The sequence below is a fragment of the Elgaria multicarinata genome, chromosome 6 (assembly GCF_023053635.1).
Source record: "Elgaria multicarinata webbii isolate HBS135686 ecotype San Diego chromosome 6, rElgMul1.1.pri, whole genome shotgun sequence".
NCBI classification, from domain to species: domain Eukaryota; kingdom Metazoa; phylum Chordata; class Lepidosauria; order Squamata; family Anguidae; genus Elgaria; species Elgaria multicarinata.
The window spans coordinates 73,531,547-73,553,786 of NC_086176.1; the positions used below are offsets into that span (position 1 = coordinate 73,531,547).

Sequence of the window (22,240 nt, forward strand, 5' to 3'; positions counted from 1 at the left end):
CAGGATATAGAGACCTATGTTTGAGTCACTGTTGGAGAGATACTGAGCAAAGCAATGCTAATTTGAGCAACTTGAGTAGGATCAGAGAAGGTGTTACAGTAAACCTTCTGTCTCCATCACACATTACAACCAGACAGAGCTCCATCAGACGTGGCGGAGGGGGAGGAGAGAGCACACTTGCCTACCATCTCTTCCCTGACCCCATTTTTGTTCCTAGATACTTTCTCTCAGCCCACAGGAAGTAAAAAGTGCATGTGGCCCATTCAGGGGCTGTCTTAACCACGGCACTGCTCCACACAGCAGGTGATAGCGGCAACTTCCACCTTTAAAAAGAATATGAACTTACCAGGGACTTTTTTTTGAGTATCATCACACAGGGGAAAATCGTGTATGATGATGATGATGATGTATTTATTTCTTACCTGCCTTTCCCTTTGGATTGAGGCGGGGAACAACATCAAATATAAAAATATTATAAAATATATAAAACTAATACACTATAAAAATAACAGCCAAACATTTTAAAATTCGACTGGGTAGGCCTGCCAGAAGAGATCAGTCTTTATAGCTTTTTTAAATTCAGAAAGACCGTTAAGTTGGCAAATCTCTCCCAGCAGGCCATTCCACAGCCTGGGAGGGGCAGAAGAGAAGGTCCTCTGGGTAATGGTTGTCAGCCTAGTTTTCACTTCTCTGCCCGCGCATTTATCCCTCATTGCTTCCTCTTTCGAAAGAGGAAGCAAGCAACTTGCATGTGGCCTATTCAGTGGGCTGTTTTGATCCCACTGCTACTCCTGCACACAGCAGGAGATGGTGGCAACTTCCAGCTTTAAAAATAAGTCAAACTTACTGGGGTGTTTTTTTGTCACACAAAGAAGGCTAGAAGGGGTGGGAGGTGCGCAGGAGGCAGACAATGTCATGAGATGGACCTGCAAAAATCCGTGAGTGCCCAGTAACGAGCGGGCAATAAAACACTTGTCTGATGATGCGTTAAGTCTGGAAGGCTTTTCTACAACAGTGACATGCTATAGTACACCTATAGAAAACCTGTGGTCCTTGGCTGCTCTCAATGTAGCCCATGGGTACCCCTTCCACTTTCCTCCACTGCACAGCGGATCAGCCATTGGCTGGAGGGTGGGGAACAGATAGATGTTTCACCATCTGGATTAGGATCATAGTGGGGGAGAAGAGTATTTAAATCACAGCCCCCTATCAGTAGTCCCGATGCACAGGTCACTGTTTTCTTGCAGCTAATGGCAGCAGGGAAACAGTGATCTGGCTCAAGATTGCTGGGGAGGGGAGATTTTAACCAGCCCCCTCCCTGCAATAGTACAATTCACCACATGAGCTAGAACCGGGCTGTGGTGAGTAGCCCCACCCCTGATGTCACATCACAAATCCAGTAGTGGCATTCCAAACCATCACAGACAGGTAGACATAATCTCTATTGTAAGTGTAAGAGCTCCATCAGATGTGCATGTTATTGCACGCTCGTTGCTGGGCACTCATCGATTTTTGTGGGTCCCTCTCATGACGTCATCTGCCTCCCGCGCACCTCCCACCCCTTCTAGCCTTCTTTGTGCAACAATAAAACACCCCAGTAAGTCCAATTTATTTTTAAACATGGAAGTTGCCACTATCTCCTGCCATGTGCAGGAGAAGCAACGGGATCAAAATGGCCCACTGAATGGGTCACATGCAAGTTGTTTACTTCCTCTTTCAAATGAGGAAGTAATGAGGGACAAACATGCAGATGGAGAAGCAAAGGTAAGTGAATGTGATTTCCCCCTGTGTGTTGATGCTTTAACTTTAGTCAGGTCACAATGTAGCTCTGCCCAAAGGCAGTGCAAACGTGTGCACTAGGGAGGTTTTTGCATGAGGACCTCCCCACTGCAGGAGTTTGCACTGTATGCATGGATGCTTTGGGACTGAGCTGTGTTGTGACCTGACTTGTGTGGTGAGTTTTACTACTTTCAATAAGGCTTGAATAGGGCTTATGTCTGCTTGTATGCCTGTGATGGATTGGGATGCCATTGTGGATTTATCATGATATGAACTTGCATGCATATTGAAGTGGTCATGTCATTGCCTTCACTACACAAGAAGAACCCACTTCGATCACGTTCTAATTTCCAGGATTTAAATCTCAGTTTTCCTTTATCTATGATAGAAAATGTAACAATTTGGTTTTCTAGTAACTCTTAACTTGGCTTACTAATGGAAAAGTTGGTTTTATCACACACACACACACATACACAGTGCAATCTCATGCAGGTCTACTCAGAATTAAGTCCCATTGAGTTCAATGGGCCTTGCCCCAGATAAGCATTATAGGATTGCTGCCAAAGATGTCTAGGTGTTTCAAGGAAAAGGGAGGGAAATAGTAACCAGCCCAATTATACTAAAAATAAATCTAGTGCATATTTCCCCAAGTCCTGTATGTGATTTGATCATGTCTAAGTGAAAGGTATAATTTGCAGCGGGCTGGGCTTTTTATTTCTTTTAAAAGAAACAAAAAGCTACAGGAATGATAGGTATGTAATTCAAACACATTGTCAAGAATAATCTAGTCTGTGAAATGAAAGCCATTTTCTTTCTTCATAGCTCTACTAACAGTGTAACAAATTACCTTGATATTCATTTCACTTCCTTATCTTTTATTTGCATTGTATGTTAGTGTTGCACACAACCTCTTTTCTGTCTCACACACGCACACAATTTTAAAATTCACTCATAGTGGAGGATTCTGAAACAGACCTGCGGTTTAGCACCAAAGGGGATAAAGAGGCTGCTTTAAAAAAAAAGAAAAAGAAAAAGAAAGACTGAAAATGGGACAAAAGCCATGGAGCACTGCAGACAACTGTTCAGGCTGCTGCGTTTCCACACTGGAATTCTTCTGTGCTGACACCCTTTCCTTATCTTCTGCTGGTTTCTAAACTATTAGACATGTTACCTCCCAATCTGATTTTTGCATCCCGCTTTACAACTTTATAACCTACTGCATGAAGCAAGAGATAGTAAGGGGGCCTCAGTTCTCCAGATGGGAGGTCATGAATGAAAACCAGTGGTGTCGTAGAACCAGGGCTCACAGGGATGTAGCCCTGGCACTTCTTTATTAGCAGGGATGCTGCTGTCATCTGCCACCACCACCACCAACACCCCCTCAGAATTCCCTGTTCCCTCTTAGCCATGCTGCAATCCTCATGGTAGCTGGGGAGAAATGGATTTTCCCAGCAACAATATGGTGTTCCCCGTGGTAATGCACAGTATTTCACAGTTGCTTGGTCTTGAATGGACAATGAAGACCCATTAGCGTTACAAAAGACCTGCTCCTGGGGGAGATGAAAAGTGCAAGAATTGTGCTTTGTTTTTTGTTTTTGTTTTGATACAGATCAATGCAGCCACCTGAATTTTTGAACTCTCTTTGGGGGCATGGCTATGGGGACTGTCATGATGAGCAATTGCAGTTCAAAATTGACCACTACACACCACTGATGAAAATGCTTTAGGACTGAATTGCCTTTATCTAATTAGAGTCCTCTATTTGCAGGCCGTCCCCATCTCTTAGGTATTCTGGCACCCTAGGCAAGTGATACTTTGGGCCCCCAGTGGACATGCAGCTGCTGCCTCCTCACTTCTCTCCCCTGGGCGCATGCCCTTCTCTCCAATTCTGCCCCCTCCCATACACCCCCGGCCATCCCTGCCGACCCCACTACCCTTGCTCCGACCTCCTCTTCTCCAGCCACCACCATCCTTCTCCTCTTCTTCTTTGCTCTCCCGGCCACCTGCCTCTCCCTCTATGCCATGCTTCAAGAGGCCCTTTCTTAAAGTGAAGCATTCTGGTTGAGGTGGAATAGCCATTTCACCCAGAATTCCTCACTTTAAGGAAGGACCTTTCGAAGTACAGCATTTTGGCCTGGTCAGCACTCTGGAGAGCCATGCCCACGCACCCAATCTCTCAACCTCAGAGAGTCCTTACAGCAAGAGATCGGGTGGGCATGCAGGCTCTCTGGGCAGTATGGATGGGTGGGTGGGCGGCATTGGGGAGGAACTGGAGTAGTACCACAGCCAGCACCTTTGGGAGGTCATTTTGCACCCCCAGAATTTGGTGCCTAAGGCAGCCACCCTGTTAACCTTCCCTGTTTCAGGCCCTTGCAGCTTCTCATGGAGGGGGTTATAGCTCAGTGGTAGAGCACTTTCTTTGCATGAAGAAGGTCCCAGCTTTGGTCACCCACATCTCCAGGTAGGGCAAGGAAAGAATCCTGCCTGAAACCCAGTATTGTTCACTACCAGTCAATGTGGACAATACTGGGCTAGATGGATCCATGGTCGGACTCCTAGGAAGGCAGTTTCTTATGTTCCTGCGGAGGACAATGCATTTGTACGTGTCAGTAAGTGATGTTTTATCATGCTAATGCAGAGAAAACACAAAATAATTACAAGTTTCTGCCTCTTCCTCCTTCCCTCTCTCATATTCAGGCATAAGAATGCTGGATGGAATTGTCACAGATGCCATAGAAGCGAGTTCAATTGGTTTCAGTCCAGATCACGTGGATATTTATAGTGCCAGCTGGGGCCCAAATGATGATGGGAAAACTGTCGAGGGTCCGGGCAGGCTGGCGCAGAAGGCTTTTGAATACGGGATCAAAAAGGTGAGGCCTCTCAACAGAGACAGTGGTAATATTTGAAAGCTGTTTGTACATGCCAGAGAATGGGGCGGCGTCAGCGGGGGTGGGCGGGCGATATCCTTTGTTCCATGTGAAAATGTGTTTGCCCACATGTTCGTTTGCTCTGCCATTTTAGAGACACTCCTTTAGATAAATGGATCCACCCTAGAGACAAGTGGAAAGAGAGCAGTGCAACACTTTTCATTTCAAACACTTAACATCTGGGTAACTCTAGCCCACATTGTCTTCTTAAGGGATTATTCTCCGCCAGCTCATCTTCCTCAAACTCTTCTTGCTTTTTCAGCTTCCTTCTTTGTCTGTTTGTTTCACTTTGAATACTAATGAGATTGTATGCAAAGAGATGCTATCAAAGATTAATGCAATTTCTCCACCTCATGAATATTGCATTTGTCTTGCTTTATAAGCCAAGATTTTGATGCATTATTTCATAGGCCCGCGCGTAGCTCAGTCTCGTTATAATTAAGGTGATGAGAAGGCATGTTGCGAAAGTATCCTACTCGTTGTTTCTGTGTGTAACCCCAACTGATACGATGCCCATTTTACATCAAGATTTGAAATAACTTTATAATGAGCAAATGCAAATGAACAAGACTTCCATATTTACAGATGAAAACCAAATAAAAACAACTCATACATATGATCAACATAGAGTGACACACAAAACATGGAACACTCAAAGAGAAGTTACTTTATCGCCTGAGAGAAAAATAAATCCATCAACAACAGTGGGAGCTTGTGGTCCCGATGTCAGTGGGGTGGTGAGTTCACTCTGGGTTTCAGTCAGAACCAGGCAGAACTCTAAAGGAGCTGCCCAAGGTGCTTTACCCCTTTAGAGATTCTTAAAGTGAGACATTCTGACTGGTTCAGATTGAAACTCAGAGCGGAAACACTGCCCCAATGACATCGGAGCCAGCAGCCTCCACTGATCAACAATAAATCCACAAATGAAGTTTTCCACAAGGTCCACCAGACTACTGTAATCCACAATGTTGAGGTAGTCCAAGGGTGCAGAACCCCAGTCCCACAGGCTACACCCACCACTCCTGGGGTCAACATCACCCCTCTATTGCTCCACAACAGCCATGCCCCCATCCCCTTTCATTCATATGGCAGTTTCCCAACTTTTCTGCATCCCCCCACCATCATTGCACTTTCCTAAGGCTTAGTTACTGGCAGTAAGAGCTTGAAAGTAAAAGAGACTGGCATATTTTGCTCCACCCCTTTGGCCCCACCCACCACTGGGATGCTGCCCCAACAAACTTCCCTAAATGAAATTCAGCTAGAGTGAAAGGGGTTCAATGCTCCTGTGGTAACGCTGTAATCCCCACATTACCATAATCCATGAATTGCTATAATCAACCAGGGCCTAATCTACACCAAGCAGGATATTGCACTATGAAAGTGGTATGAAAGCGGCATATAAAAGGCAGGAGCCACACCAAGCAGGATATAGCACTATGAAAGTGGTATATGGTACATGTCAACAAGTGCCCTGGTATATGGTACATGTCAACAAGTGCCCTGACAGTTGTCAGGGCACTTCAGTACCGCTATAAAGCAGTAGTCTGGCTTCTGCCTTGTACATACCACTTTCATAGTGCAATATACTGCTTGGTGTAGATTATTTATTTATTTAAAACATTTGTATCTCGCCCTATATCATTAAGATCTCAAGTCATCAGCCACTAAGCTGTAAGAAGACAGTGGGGATGACCGGTCCCTGATGTTAATTAATGGAAAGCCATGGATTCTGAAACAACGGGAAAGTACAGTTTGTAGATTTTGCTATTTCCCACCCCCATGAAAAGTACATGCCAAACATAGAACAACACCGATGCACTGGTGTTGAATCATACACAGCCATATCTACAATACAAGGAAATGAAATTAATTCCTAGTATTCCCCATGTTTCTGCTTTTTAAAACTATGTGCCTGGAACACTGGTTGTTCCCTCTGAGCAATCATTATTGTTGGTTACAATGTGTTTCTCTCTATATTATTGATGAATATATTTTCTATTTGACTGGGCATATTATGGAAGACTGAGTAGCCAAAAACAAACAAGCCACCCCATGCTTTTGGCTAGATGCTGTAGATGTTTGCACTCTGTACATCTAAAGATAAATTTAAATGATCGCTTTTTAAAGGAAATGTTCACCGCATGATGAAAATTCCCTGTAATTATTCTGTGCTTACTTATAAAATGTTCAGCATGTGATGAAATAGATAAATGCCACATGAAATTATCTATTTGCTTATGTTGTTTATTTTTGCATGGACTCTTTTAGCTATTTTTCCTCAAGGACACATGTCTCTGTTTCAGGGATCTCCCAGGCCTCAGACTTAGGGTGACCATGTGAAAAGGACAGGGCTTCTGTATCTTTATATTGAAAAGATATATCTTTGTTTTGAAAAGGGAATTTCAGCAGGTGTCATTGTTATGCATGCAGCACCTGGTGAAATTCCCTCTTCAATACAAATGTTAAAGATACAGAAGCCCTCTCTTCCTTTCCATATGGTCACCCTACCAGACTGCAGTTTATTGTTGCTGGGGGGAAATGATTCTTTCATTAGCCATTTTGGGCCATTCCAGTTCAGAGTGCTAGCTGAAACATGTTTGGCTCCTATTGGATACTTGTGACATTGTGGATAATGAACAATTTCCCCCAGCCCGATACTTGCACACCACAAGGAGATCTGCATGCAAACTGAAACTACGAAAGCAAGGGAATCCTCAAACATTGCCTCGAGAATTGATTTGGACATGGCTGAGGTGAAGCTTCCCCCAAATGTTGGCTTCATATTATATAGTTTCAGCTCCCCTGTCAAAATCTTTCCCTCTCATGTTCTGGAGTGTGCATTATCCAGCCATATTTTTTTTAAGAGGGAAGAGCAGTATGCAGCTAAAATGTGGCGAATTATTTCAGATCTATATGTGAAATTCACTCCCACCATCATGACCTTTCTGGGTCCTTGGAGCACAGTGCTCCTGCTTTTGATATTAAAGTGCGCTATTTTGAACGGCAGCACCTCTCCATGGTAACAGGTGGAGAGATGTTTCTCATCATCTACTTTGTGATAGTTTCAACTGGAGATGCCAAGGATTGGATGTGGGACCTTCTGGGTGCAAAGCCTATGCACCCACACGTGCTGCTTCAGACTTCCAGCCCTTGCACCTCCCTATCCGTAAAAATGCCTCTGTCCTGCACAGTGAGGCTTCCTCACAGCTTGTTCTTTTCTCCTCACTCCTCCTGCACACTCTGTTTCCTGACACTCAGAAGCTGATCCTTCAAAAGCCCTTGCCTCTCCAAACCACTGTACCTGTTCTGTCCCTAGACCAGGGATGGGGGACCTCAGGCCCAGGGACCAAACCTGGCCCTCACGGAGGCCCAAGCTGTTCCTCTGGAGTTCCCCAGATGACCACACATCCTTTTGCTTTCTCCCAGCCATCGATCATTTGGTGGTTTTCCAACTTTGCCCAATAAGCTCCGATGTGATGGTACTTATTTGCATTTTTGGCCCCACCTCTTATGCGTCTGGTCCCACCTCCTTTGCCTTTGGCTGCCCATCACTGGAATGCAGTGATGGTACTGGGTTGCCTGCACTTTTTTAAAAGACCGTGCGCTTTTGCTGCTGAGGGGTGGCTTCAGGTAATCTGCCCAGCTTCCAGCAACCATGTGGGGATGTCCCCAGTGTGGTGCTGGAGCGAGGACAGATGGTGGAAGGGCCATATTGACCTCGATCCAGCAGGAAAAGTATGGGTAAGTCCCCAACTTTTCAGCTGTGCATCTTTGTCTTTTTGCCCTGTGGTGGCAGTGAATTGGCAGCTGCATCATATAATTGACTCAACGCTGAGTCGTAGCCACCACAGGGTAAAGACGATGTTCAGACAGCCCTTACAACTGAATTTGGCCTGCAGACCAACAGAGGTTCCCCGGCCCTAGGCCCTTTCTACACCTGCCTTTTCCCCTGGAATCATCCCTGGATCGTCCCTGTGTGTCCAAATGATGCACAGGGGATCCTGGGTGCAGGCAGGGATGATCCCTCCATTTCCCTGGGATAGGAAAGGAAAGGAACCTCTCGTGCAAGCACTGAGTCATTACTGACTCTTGGAGGGACGCCAGCTTTCGCTGACGTTTTCTTGGCAGGCCTTATAGCGGGGTGGTTTGCCGTTGCCTTCCCCAGCCATTATTACCTTTCCCCCAGCTAGCTGGGTACTCATTTTACTGACCTCAGGAGGATGGAAGGCTGAGTCGACCTGAGCCAGCTGCCTGAAACCAGCTTCTGCTGGGATCAAACTCAGGCCGTGGGGAGAGCAGTGTGGGTGCCTGTCCCGGCTTTCCCCCTCCTCCCTGCAAGTAGCGGGGGTCAGGTCAGGAAAGGAGCTGAGCTGGGGTGAATCCAGGGACATTGGGGTGGGGGGAGCGGGGGGGCTTCTTTTTTTTACTTTTCTCTGGAGCGCAAGTGTGCTCTGGCTCCTATGTTGTCGTTTTTTAAAAAATTGCGGGTGCGGTGGGTATCCCTCTTGCCTTCCAGGAAGTTGCACTTCCGTTTAGATGCCCAAGGATGATCCTGGAAGCAGGTAAGTCCGGGATCATCCCCCCTCCCTCCCCGAAGGCCCGTAGGTGTAGAAAAGGTCCTAGACTGTATGAAAGGATTTCCCCAGACAAATAAACGTTTCGTATAGAGACACTGTGCCAAATTTCAACATTTTGTGACTGATCTTTGCCCCTCAGACTATTCTTTAATGTCCGATGGCTTTAGAGCCACTCAATAAATGGACGGTTGGACTCTTGCACCAATTGCATGTTGCTGTATAGAGGTAACTATATTGTTCCATTGAACTTGGGGGACCCCGACTGATTTGTATGAATTATTCATTTTGACGTGTGCCATCCACAAAGAGGACATGACAATAATCATTGTGGGGATGTGCTTTAGTCCTTGCCATCATCCTGCCCCCTCCTTTCATTTCCCCTAGGGTCGAAAGGGCAAAGGCTCCATCTTCGTCTGGGCTTCTGGGAACGGTGGCCGCCAAGGCGATAACTGCGACTGCGATGGCTACACAGATAGCATCTACACTGTCTCCATCAGCAGTGCCTCCCAGCAAGGCCTTTCTCCCTGGTATGCAGAGAAGTGCTCTTCAACACTGGCCACAGCATACAGCAGTGGGGATTACACTGACCAGAAAATTGTAGGTTGTTTTTACCATATTTAACACACATTTTTGAGGCTTTTGCATAAATGCACAATCTGGAGGGGTGGGGAAGGGTATCGCCTAATTCATGTTTTATTTCCTAATAGGCCTCGTTCTTCCACAAAGAGACCTATCCAGCCATTTTGTTTCTGGTACAGTAAATGCATGAGGTGAGGGAGCACTCTAGCCCTGTCCTGCCTCCACAGACATTTCTGTTTCTCTGTACTTATAGAGGGTGGCTTTCTGAAGAGGAGAGCTCTCCACGCAATTGAGAACTGTTTTTCCAGCATTCTCAATCATATGGAGAGCTGTCACAGGTACAAGAGGCTCTCCTTTTCAGAAAGTCACCCCCTCATGAATACAGGGTGATGGTAACATCTGAGGAGCTAGACTGCGCTCCTTCCTCACATGTTTATTGTACACTGAGTGTCTGAATGGGGCTAATGCAACCCTCAATAGGGGTTAAATGGCTAAAACATGAGTTTTTTGCACTCATGTTTCATTTGAGTGAGATAATTGCTCCATAGCCTTCTCTGACTGGGTGTCCATCAGATGTGCCAGGCTACAACTCCCAGCACCCACCACCCAGCATGGCAGGCTGATGGATGCTGGGAGTTGTGCCTTCCATGAGTTGGATCCAGAATTGTTTTTCCATGAGCAGGATACTTCTGGTGGAACAGGTCTTCCACATCCTCTCCTCCCCACTGTAGTCCCTCATGCACTCTCCAAATCTCCTCTGGAAGATCCTCCAACCCTCCAGAGCAGTTTTGAAGGGCATGCGGCGAGGAAGAACAAGACATGGAAGCCCTGTTTCACCAAAGGTGTCTTCCTGCTAGCAGAAGAATGGTTCTAGATCTAAGCCCATTAACGGAAGGGTGTTTTGCGAAGGAGAATGGTTCTTTGTTGGATAATCAGAGACAATAAACACACCAATGGTTGAAGGCAAAAAGAAGTTTATTTAGCTGGAAGAGGCTAATAAAGCAGGGGGCTGTCTGTATATGGGGAAAGCCCCATGGTGGCTGTGAATCTGTGCTGTGTCAGTTATACAACACAGCCACAGCTTCACAGCCACCCCAGGGCTTTCCTACAAAGCTGTGCATTGAAAAAGTCAGGGACTTACCTGATTTTTTCAATGGGAGTTAGATTAGTACTGGACTTCTGAAGTCTGATGTCACTCCAGGACCAACCCAGAGCCAATCCGCTGGCCTTCCACCAGGAATAGGGTGGGCCCCTGCTCCTGTACCCAGATCTAAACAGGAAAAACCCATGCTACCTCCTCAGTGTTGGGATTACCCGACACCACCGTGGGAGAGGAAAACTGGGGGTTTGGAGGGAGGCAGTGCTAACTCAGCACCATGAAGACAGCCCCAGAAAAGCAAGACAATACATTAAAAGCAAGATCCCTTCTCCATCTGAGAACCCCAGTATCTTAACTTAGCAAGATAAACTCAGAAGTGAAAATGACCACATAATGGACTCTGGTTATACAGCATCTGACCAGCTTGTTCTGCCCCTTGGAAGGGTCCCAGAGAGTCATATACTATCCGATTGATCCCTCCTATTATGGACATAGTCCAATGAATTCAAGAGTGTTTCAGACTGGAAGGAAACCACCCCCAAGAATGGGCAGGCGGGCAGCCAACACATCTCATCTCAACTACTCTGGCTGACAACAAGTAGCGGTAACCTTGAGATTTTGCCAAGGGCTCATCTACCATCCTTCAGATATACAGCATCAACAGAATTAACCCTGGGAACTAATGAAAAGGCATAGCTAGACAGCTCAATAAGCAGGCCCAAATGGCACGCTAGACATGGGCAAGGAAATTCTGCACGCCACTAGTTCCTCAAGATAGCGATGATCTTCCACATATTCACTACAAAGTGCTTCCCTCAAAAAAGATGCCTGATTTAGGGGGTGGGGTGTCTCCCCCTCCCTGCACCACAGTTCACTCCATTCAGCAGGGTCTCCTGACTCTCCGTATAGCATTTTCAGGGGAGCGGGGTGGGATGGGGTGGGGGACTGTGCTGGGGAAGACGGAATGGAAGGGTCCACTTCCGACAGTCCAGTTCACAGAGCTAAAACTGAATCCAAGCCCACTCCTTTTTGAGAAGCAGAGACAGCAGAGACAAAATAGCTAAGGCGACTGGTCAGAAAAACCACCCTTCCAAAAAGCTTTTTGTGGCAGAGTTCTAAAGTTCCCAGTAAGTGCAATCAACTACATGTACGTATTAGAATTCTCTACTTCCACAAATTATAATTGTACAAGCAGATGCCTTAGGTACTTTGTCATAGTGAGACACTTCATTTTTTAATAAACCATCTGTTTCATTTCCCCAAATTATAGTGCTGTGCTTCTGTTGAAGGAGAAGAAGAACATTTGCTCTCAACCTCTGTGTAATTTTAAAGCCGGCAATCATTTTATAATGTCCTAGGCCTAACACAATGATACATTTTATGATTCATTAGTAACTCTGAAACACTTATGTTTATACTCGTGGGTTCTCAGAATAAGGCAAGCTGTTTGATGTGGAAGTATTTTCCTTCAATATGAGCCATTTGGATACAAAAATGATACTTAAAATAGATGTGGGAAGGAAGAGTTTTCAAATCCCAGCCAAATTATTTTGTATGAAAAATGAAAAGTGCTCTAAGGTTGTAGTTGATACAGCGCATAAATAATAGCGCTTTTGTGCTTGTCAATGTTGAACTCAGGCAGATGCTGTAACATTTGCATGGTGTTTATATCCTTCAGATTAGTGCTGATCTTCATGATGAATGCACATCTACTCACACTGGGACCTCAGCTTCTGCCCCCCTGGCTGCAGGAATTTTTGCTCTTGCCCTCGAAGCCAAGTAAGTCTTCTTAAACTCCCTTTTAGTTAGGGATGCTTGAAGATTTTGTTTGGTCCACATTTTAAAGTAAACTGACCAGATCTGCACATCCTGGACTAATGTGAGGATGGATTGGAACAAAGTTATCCTTCGGATTTTGTACTTCTCCAAATTTTGTGATGCTTTTCTCAGCTTAATAAAACCATACCAAAATAGGTATAAAATGGTGTATTTTCAGATAGAGAAAAGACACTTAGAAATTCATATTTTGTGAAAAAATACATCCAAAATACTAATTTAAATAAGTATTTAAATACAGGTGAGAAAGAGAGAGTGTACTAAAAGTAGGGATGGGCAGATTAACGTATTTAAAGTCCATGTCAGTTTCACATATGTTCATTCATAAATCCATTTCATTTCGTCATTAGATGGTGATTTTTTTAATTTTAAAAAATTGCAGAACAATTTGTAATTAAATATTAAAATACAAGTTTCCATGCAGATGTTTAAACATTTTTCAAGATTGATGCCAAAACTGAATGGAACTAATATAGGAATAAATGCATGTGAAACTGACCTGGACCTGGAATGGACTGATCTTTAAGTACTCCCTCCTTTTCTCCCCTGTCATCTTCACAATACAGATAACGGTATCATTCTCTAAAGTAGTTCACATCTTTCAAGTCAGCTGCGTTGTCTCTACTCAGATACCACAGCTTCCCAAACTGTCTAAAATACAGTCAAAACCCAAAATCTACAGGCAGTGTCAAATATTTATTGGGAATGCAGGTTTCAAGCTCATGATCTTCTTCATACGCTGAATGAAATTTGGAGCGGGGTGGGGGAGATTTCAACTAAAATACAGATTGTCTTCCCCTTTCCAGCTGAATTTTTTTTAAGTCTTTCTAAGAGAGCTTGAAATGAAGACTGGAATGACAAAGGCCAATAATAAATACAAAATGGTGAACAAATATGACGCCATCATAAATAGAACAGAAAAATAAATATTGAATAATAGTGTAATATTTATCACCTAGCCTACAATCCCAGCTCATGCAAAGAAGTTCCTTTATCCCAAAATAAGTCACTACCTTATTGTGAGAATCTTCCTTCATGGTTTTAGGGCCAAATATATGTCTGGAGATCCCAGTAGGGAGAGGCTGATTGCTAGGTCTATCTGAAGAATGCCAGGATATTTTGCTCCAGCATATTTTTCCGGGTGCCCCAAAATTCCTGAAAGTAGCCTCACCTAGTGGAAAGAATGTGTTCTGTGTGGATATATATGGATTATGGCCAAAGACCATTGAGTGAAATGTTTAGAAATTGACTAGAATTTTGTTTGTGATAGTCCTAATCTAACCTGGAGGGATATGCAACACTTGGTAGTCTGGACATCTGAATTCGATCCATTGGCCAACAATCAAGGATGGAAGAAAAATGGAGCTGGGATGATGGTGAACAGCAGATTTGGATTTGGATTACTCAATGCTAAAGCACTGGTAGATTTGGCTGACCCTAAAACCTGGAAAGGAGTACCAGAAAAGAAAGAGTGCATTGTTAAGGACAGCAGCTTTGAGCCAAGGTAAGAGTTTCATTGGTAGTGAATAGCCTCTGTCAACTGACAATGCTTTTATTTGAAGTCTGATTCATAAGAAACAATACTCCCATGAACAACGCTTTTTAATTGCTCCCATGGACTGCTTCCTTCTGGAAGAACAATGCCCCCGAAATGGGGCAGTCCAAATGTGACCTTGGATCCATTGGGTCCAACCCCCCTGCAATTGCAGGAGATGACCCAAAACTGGGAGGACCATCTTGATGCTGGATAACTAATCTCCCACCCCATGGAACCAATGGGTTGAATCCAACACTTGCATAAGCAGATATCCCCTTGTGTGGCAGGACTTTCCTGTTCTCTTCGCACCCCTGCACCCCGCATATGTGCCGCAGATCTGTTCCAGAGTGTCCCTCAACCCTCCAGAGCAGATCTACGGATCATGCAGAAGGATGCAGGGTGAGGGAGGGGGGAAATATTCCACCAGCAGTTCCTTCCTGCTTGTGGAAAGACACACACACCGCAAAAAATATCCTGCCCCAGCTGGTACAAGCAGCAGGATTTTGGAAGTGGCTACCACTTCACACATATCAACACACCACTGCACTTAGGAAGGACAGCTAAATCTCAACACTTTTAAGAGACTGAATTCAAGCATATTAAATTAAGAATAAATGCATTCAAATAATTATGAATCTGCTTATTTCGTTCTAAAAATGTCAGCAAGTACTATTTCAGTTACCCAGATATTTCTAGGGATGTAGGAAGAGGGCAAAGAACCATTTTGCCCGATGCAGTCTGTGTAAGACTGGTAGTAAATTAACAAAATCAATCTTGTGCTTGCAATGCACACATTTATTTCAGTTCAACCTAAGCCTTGTGTTCAGTGTCTTTACAGTGGAAATGAACAAAGCAAAGTCAACCATTCTCAACCCACAGAGCTGACTTGGGTTGGACTCGATGGCCTGGGTTGAACTCGATGGCTTTGTAGGCCCCTTCCAACTCTGCTATTCTAGGATTCTAGGATTCTATGACTTTTGGGGTAACCAAATGATCTGGCCTCAGATCTGCAACCTCAATCTGGTTGCAAGTATTAGTTATAAACGATGCCACGTGGCCCTCAACCCTTCCCCACAAACCCAATGTCATACCACGGTTGAATCTTTTTGTTCTCTGCACAGTGATATATTGAAATTTTCTTCTGTGATAAGGATGCTGTTGCAGGAATATTGAACACCATTTAGGTGCATTTTAAAGTGAAAATGAAAAATTGATTGATATTATTATTAAAGAAGATTGGTTGTTGTAAGAAACAGGGCCAGCTCCTACACTGTCCCTTATGAATATAAAAAAATGAAAACAAGATGCAGCACCCAAAAAGAGGACAAAAAAGAAATAGGGATGTGCATAATATTTGCATATGCTAATATATATGTATTGATGCAAATTAAAATAATAATTTAAATAGAAATGCTGTACGTCACATCTCACTGTGGAAGACTGTGACCAGCTCAGCTGTGTGCCAGTCTGTCAAGCCTGTTGACCAGTTGCTAACTGATGATTCACAACAGCTCTTATAGTTCTTTAAACCAGAATTGAACAGGTCATCCCTTCAAATAGAGGCTGCCTTCAAAAACAGGAGAGTCCTCTGACACCTGGCTCCCCTATTCATCCCCCCAGCTGTGAGTTTTCCTCACAGCTGCATGGTAAACCGCCCAGAGAGCTTCGGCTATTGAGCAGTATAGAAATGCAATAAATAAATACAATTTCCCACAGTGCTCTGCAGCACGAGACATAGCATCATTCCAGGACACTGTGTGAAAATTAGAAAGCTAGTTCTTAGCTCCCTAGCAGAAAGGGCCTAGAGCAGACATCTTTGATAGTAGACCCAGAGCAGCTACCCGAGGCTTTCAAGTGCTGAGCTAATGCTGGAGCTATGAAGTACAAGACTCAGAAAACAAAATAATTGCCCTCCTCATTCACCCAGAATCTACCTTTAAAGAATTTTGCAAAAAGCAAACTGCCCAGATCTTTCAATTGGATTATTAATATCATGGTTGATAAACACACATACACCCAAACTTCATGAAATAAATGAAGAAAATAACCAAACAATTTCCCATAATATTGCCAGGTTGTTAAGAGCTAATGGTGAAGTTACCATTGAAATTCCCACAACAGCTTGTGAAGGTCAAGAAAATGCCATTAAATCCTTGGAACATGTGCAGTTCAAAGCAACGATTGAATATTCCCGCAGAGGTGATCTACATGTGACCCTAACTTCTCCATTAGGTAAAGGAGACAATTCCATCTATTTCTGCTCTGTCTAGTAATTGTACCCTAGGCACAACCAACAGGAGTTTTGTTTGTTTTTGTTTTTACTCATTTCTAGTACTGTGGTAGATATAAGGATCAGGGCAGGGGTGTCGAACCTCAGGTCCATGGGCAAAATCTAGCCCATCCCATTTCCTTGCCTGCTAATCATTTGGTGGTTCCTCAGTTTCTGCACAGTTTTTCCCCATTCTAAAAGGTTGGAATGCCTCTGCGAAGGCTCAGCTCCCGGCCGTCCAAACATTGAGCTCGAAATATGCTGGTAGGTTTTGTATTTGGGCCCTGCTCCTTTTACCTCTGGCACCACATCTTTTGCCTTCACCACTGTCCACCGCTGGGATGCAGCCTCCAAGATCTTCTGTGAAATTGAATTCGGCCCTAGGGCTAAAAGAGGCTTGATGCTAGGGTGACCATATGAGAAGGACGACAGGGCTCCTGTGTCTTCGACCACTGTATAGAAAAAGGAGTTTTAGCAGGTGTCATTTGTATGCATGCAGCACCTGGTGAAATGCCTTCATCACAACAATTAGAGCTGCAGGAACTCTGCCATTTTGACCAGATACAAAAGAAAGAGGACAGGTGTTGTGTCTCTGATTGCCTCTGCTTCAGATAGAGGAGAAAGGCTGAACAGCGGAGCCTGAGAGAGTTTGGGGAGGAGCCCTTCACAGAAGCTAGCTGCAATCCAACGCCTCATCCAACGGCCTCATTCAGGCATCAGCAGCACAGTATAAAGAAAGCCTGAGATACACAGGGGGGGGGGGGGTTTGCTGGAAGCAATTGTTATTCTTCCTTGCCAACCAGCTTCTGAAACTTGCCTAGACCTAACCTTGGACCAGACTTTGACTACGCTTTGAGGCTTCCTGATTCCAGTATTGTTGACCAAGTTTTGGACAGATACTTTGGCTTTTGACTATGGCTTGTTTATTGACATTTCCTCCCTGCTTATCTCTGTAACGCTGGTGATTTACAACAACAGGGCTCCTGCAGCTTTAACTGTTGTGATGAAGAGGGGATTTCACCAGGTGCTGCATGCACACAAATGGCACCTGCTGAAATTCCCTTTTCTATACAACTGTTAAAGATACAGGAGCCCTGTCCTCCTTTCCATATGTCCACCCTACTTGACACCCTTGGATTAGGGGCACCTTAGGAAGTGGAATACTAATCTATCAACACATTAAAATTGGAAGGGGGGAACCCCTCTGAAATTTCAAAATAGAAATGTGCATCCACAAGGCTGCTTTTGGATGGCATTCCATGCTGCTGCATGTGGATGGGGATCTTATTATGTATTATCTTGTAACAAGCCCAACAAAACCAAGCAGCTCAAATTATGTGTGTTAAATTATGTGAATGCAAGTTCCTGCTAAGATCAATAGTGCAAAGTCAGAAGATCCAGCTGTGTTCTAATTGGACTATAAGTCTGTTTGATGGAGGGCGTGTGGGAGAGCTTGAACTGTACCACCCAGACATTGTCGTCTTGGCAACAGAATCATTCTATAAGAGAGTTCGCCTATCTCATCGCTTCTACACCACATATTGAGACCTGTCTTTGTTGCTGTTGTTGTTTAGGGTGGTTCATGGTCAACGCTCTTTCTAGCACTCATCAAAATTAGCAATGAGACTTTCTGGTGCTTTGCCCACTTTTGGGTTGGATCTGTGACATGGGCAAATAGTGGTGTGAGAGGCCATAGATCTTGTCAGCTTGGAAAATGGAGAAGCCACCTCCCTTACCTGTTCGTTTAGGTTGTAATCTCCAGATTGTTTACTCTAGAGCAGTTCTACTGTCAGCAAGACTAAATGTGTTGCAGGCTGCAGAATAGGTTTGACAAGTGAAATGAGAAGGGCCCATAGTTCAATGGTAGAGCACATGCTTTGCATGCAGAAGGTCCCAGATTCAATCTCTAGCCCCTCCAAGTAAGGCTGGGGAAGATCCCTGCCTGAAATCCCGGAGAGCCACTGTCATTCAATGTAGATAATGCTGACCTAGATGGACCAGCAGTCTGACTTCAGACTAGGCAGTTTCATCCCTGAGCGTGGGCAGTGTGTTTCCCCACAGAGTGTATTTTGAAATTAATTTCCCAACCATCAAGTCTGAATAATTACTTCAAAAACCAAACCAAAGCCAAGACTTTGCAGGCTTTTAAGAACCAATTCGTCATTGACCAGGACCCTGAACCCTCATCTTCAGAGGATCCGGAGCCCTGGGGCTCGTCTACGCCAAGCAGGGGGGATTCCACACATCGTACTGAGGGTGCTTCCATGCGCCCCCAGTGCGCACCCAAAGCAAACATGTAGCTTGCCTGTTCGAAGAGACGAGGAAGAGGCGTCCTTGCCGCCGCCACCACCATCCACCTACCTCCTCGCCGGCCGGGTTGGAGAGCTCGGCCGAAGAAGGCGGCGCTCTCCACCCCGACTTCTTCCGCCGAGCTCTCCGACCCGGCCGGCAAGGAGGTAGGTGGGTGGCGGCGGCAAGGACGCCTCTTCCTCGTCTCTTCCAAGCAAGCTACACGATCGCTTTGGGTGCGCACTAGGGGCGCATGGAAGCGCCCTCAGTACGACGTGTGGAATCCCCCCTGCTTGGCGTAGCTCGCCAGGACCCAGTTCACCAGAAAGTCCCCAGGGCTTAGCTTCTCTGCATCTAGAGGTGGTAGCATTACCATCAGACTCTGAGAACTTGGGCTATGAAGACACTAGCATACTCTGGCCTGTGATTCTGCCTAATCTACACCAAGCAGGATATAGCGCTATGACAGTGGTATGAAAGCAGTATATAAAAGGCAGGAGGCACACTACTGCTTTATAGTGGTATTGAAGTTCACTGACAACTGTTGGGGCCCATTAACACATACCATATACCACTTTCATACTACTTTCATAGTGTTTGGTCTCCTGCCTTTTATATACTGCTTTCATAGTGCAATATCCTGATTGGTGTAGATTAGGCCTCTGTCATGTTAGTCTGAGATTCTAAAACAGGCCAGGCTCCTTTAAGAGACCAAGCCTCACTCATTATAGAAGCAGGGCCAATGAGCCTAAATTTGGCTAAACTCGTATTTAAACCTCAGTCCTGATAGCTATCTTTGGCACATGCAGAACCTGCATTTCCACAATAATGTGCAGTAATATGTGTTCTGTGTAAGGCGGTCCATATATTAAAAGGCTCTGGACCAGCATAGCTTCCAGTCCTCCCCTTCCCGCATATCCACACATTAAGCATGGATGTCTGAGCAGGAGAAGCCTCTGCACATAAACCTCTATGGACATAGGCTTCCATGGGAGCCAGACCCCTAAGTAATCATGGTTACACACCCCATAGAAGCCTACATGGATAGAGATCTAGACATGTAGGCATCTCCTGCTCAGACTTGCATACCTAATGTGTGGACATTGGTGGCAGAGCAGAGGAAGCCATGTGGTGTCAGAGCAGGGGGCATTGGTGCAACCCTGGTGCTCCTTCCAATGCTTGAAGGGAACTAATACTTAACTCATTGGAGGGGGTTTGCAATGGCTTGCAAAACTGCAGGTAATGGCCGAGATTCATGGAATTCCTTAGCTGCCATGGGAGGCATGGGAGTGCATTATGATGCACTGCCTGAATCATCCCCATTTTTGTCTTCTGATCCACCACAGCCAAGGCCACTCCTCATGCTCCACCATGACTCATGAGCGACTTAGTAGGCAGTTCAAGAATCTGCTACTGGATGGTGTGAAACCTGATGGTGATTCTCACCTTAGAGCATCTTTCCTCAACCTGGTGCATTTCAGATGTTTTCAACTACAACTCCCATCAGCCCCAGCCAGCACCACCAATGGTCAAGGATGCTCAGGATTGCAGTCCAAAAGTTCTGGAGGGCATTGGATTGGGAACATTGGTTTAGAGCAGGGATAAGCAACATGGTGCCTATAGACACCAGTGAACCCTGCGAACACCTATCTTGGAACCATCAAGCTGACCTAACTTACCCACTTTTTTTTTTTTTTTAAAAAAAAACATGTTCTTGCCAGAAGCTGGGATTTCTTTACCATGCCTTCCATGACAGTCATTTTGTGGTGGTGCCAGGATAGTTTCTCAAATTGCCCAATGTACCCATGGCCCGAAAGGGTTACTGTCCCTCATTAGCTACATCATCCCAGTCTTTAATTTCTTAACTTCCAGGACTCAATTCTTCCGGAAAGTCATACAACATATTCCATTATAACTCATAGACTGGTATCTTTCAATGTGCTGAATCACTTTGGCGGCGTATTGATCTACTGGTACTCTGTAATCTCCTTGGATGACATAGCAATCCTTGGATTACCAACTCATGCATGATCATAGGTCTGGAGGGACAAGCTATTTCCTTATTGCTTTTATCTGTGATGATCCTAAGTAGTCCAAGATGAAACTCTGCTCAAGCTCACGCTATGTCTCCACTGTTGACACAGGATTTCCTTTTTCTGCTATGCTGCATCAGCTTACCTTAAATGACCCATCATCATCATCATCATCATCATCATCATAATTTATTAGTATTTATTAATATAAATAAAATTTCTATATTAATATATTGTGATGCTCATTCCGTTTCTCTAATGCAGGGACCAACACAGTCTTACTGGCTGAGCGGCAAAGGGATAAGTCACCCAATGGCTTTAAAGACTGGGACTTTATGTCAGTTCACACCTGGGGAGAGGATCCATCAGGAACATGGACTTTAAAAGTTCTTGATATGGTGAGTAAGGAAAGCAAAGGAAACTGTCACATGCATGGGTGGAATTATAAGGAGAAGGAGGATATATTTTCTGCCTTCGAAATTAGAAGTGTGAAATTATCAACAACCTCCCAATTACCTAACATTTTGAAATGCCAACTATTACCACCAACTCACCAAACATATTTAAGAAATAGGCTGAAGATATTAACCTCCTCCGCTTTAAAATGCTGGTGCAAGTTGAGGGGAATACAAATGGTGTCCATTGATTTCTGGCTTTATTGAGTAAAAGTTAAGTGCCACCTCTTCTTATGTTTCAGATTGTATATTTTATGGCTCAATAACTTCAATGCTTCTGTGGGTGAGGTGTCCACCTACTGATGTTGTTTTTAATGGTGGGGATATTAATTAAGACTATGGCCTTTCATTTCAAAGTGCACGCTTCCTATTTACTTAGGGATGGAGCAATAATAATCCCCACTCAATATTTGAACCAAGCTATAACACTGGTTGCATACAAGAATTAAAAACACATAAAATGATGGATACGGATGTTGGGTAAATCTGCAATGGATTCAAATGAGTTTGGATTTCTGTGAAAGTGACCTGTGGATTTCACAGCAGACTGGCTTCTTCTGAGTCACTTGCAGACCAGTTTTTCACTTTGGGGGAGGATTTGTGCTAATTTGCCTTAGCACAAGTGCACTTTAGTGCAATGGCACAAGTGTGCATTTGCAGTAATATGCACATGTGCACTTGCACTAGTGCAGTGGTTCCCAAAGTGGGCGGTACTGCCCCCTTGGGGGTGGTGGGATTGCATAGGGGGCGCTAACAGAGGGTGCTAACAGGCAAAGGGGCAGCAGGGGGGCGCTCGAGGTGGTCTCTCCAGAAGGTCCTAAAACCCAGGAACCGAGAAAGAGCAGCAAATTCAGCTGCTC

The 22,240-nt window shown here is 44.7% G+C and overlaps 1 protein-coding gene across 1 annotated transcript in view; it reads left to right on the forward strand.

Moving 5' to 3' along the window:
* PCSK1 (proprotein convertase subtilisin/kexin type 1) overlaps nucleotides 1–22,240 on the forward strand; it is a 42,223-nt gene that overhangs the window by 12,820 nt on the left and 7,163 nt on the right. The window contains exons 7-12 of the mRNA XM_063129584.1: nucleotides 4,477–4,649; nucleotides 9,668–9,880; nucleotides 12,640–12,740; nucleotides 14,068–14,301; nucleotides 16,409–16,566; nucleotides 21,190–21,323. Coding sequence (XP_062985654.1) covers nucleotides 4,477–4,649; nucleotides 9,668–9,880; nucleotides 12,640–12,740; nucleotides 14,068–14,301; nucleotides 16,409–16,566; nucleotides 21,190–21,323 — 1,013 coding nt within the window. The remainder of the gene's footprint in view (nucleotides 1–4,476; nucleotides 4,650–9,667; nucleotides 9,881–12,639; nucleotides 12,741–14,067; nucleotides 14,302–16,408; nucleotides 16,567–21,189; nucleotides 21,324–22,240) is intronic.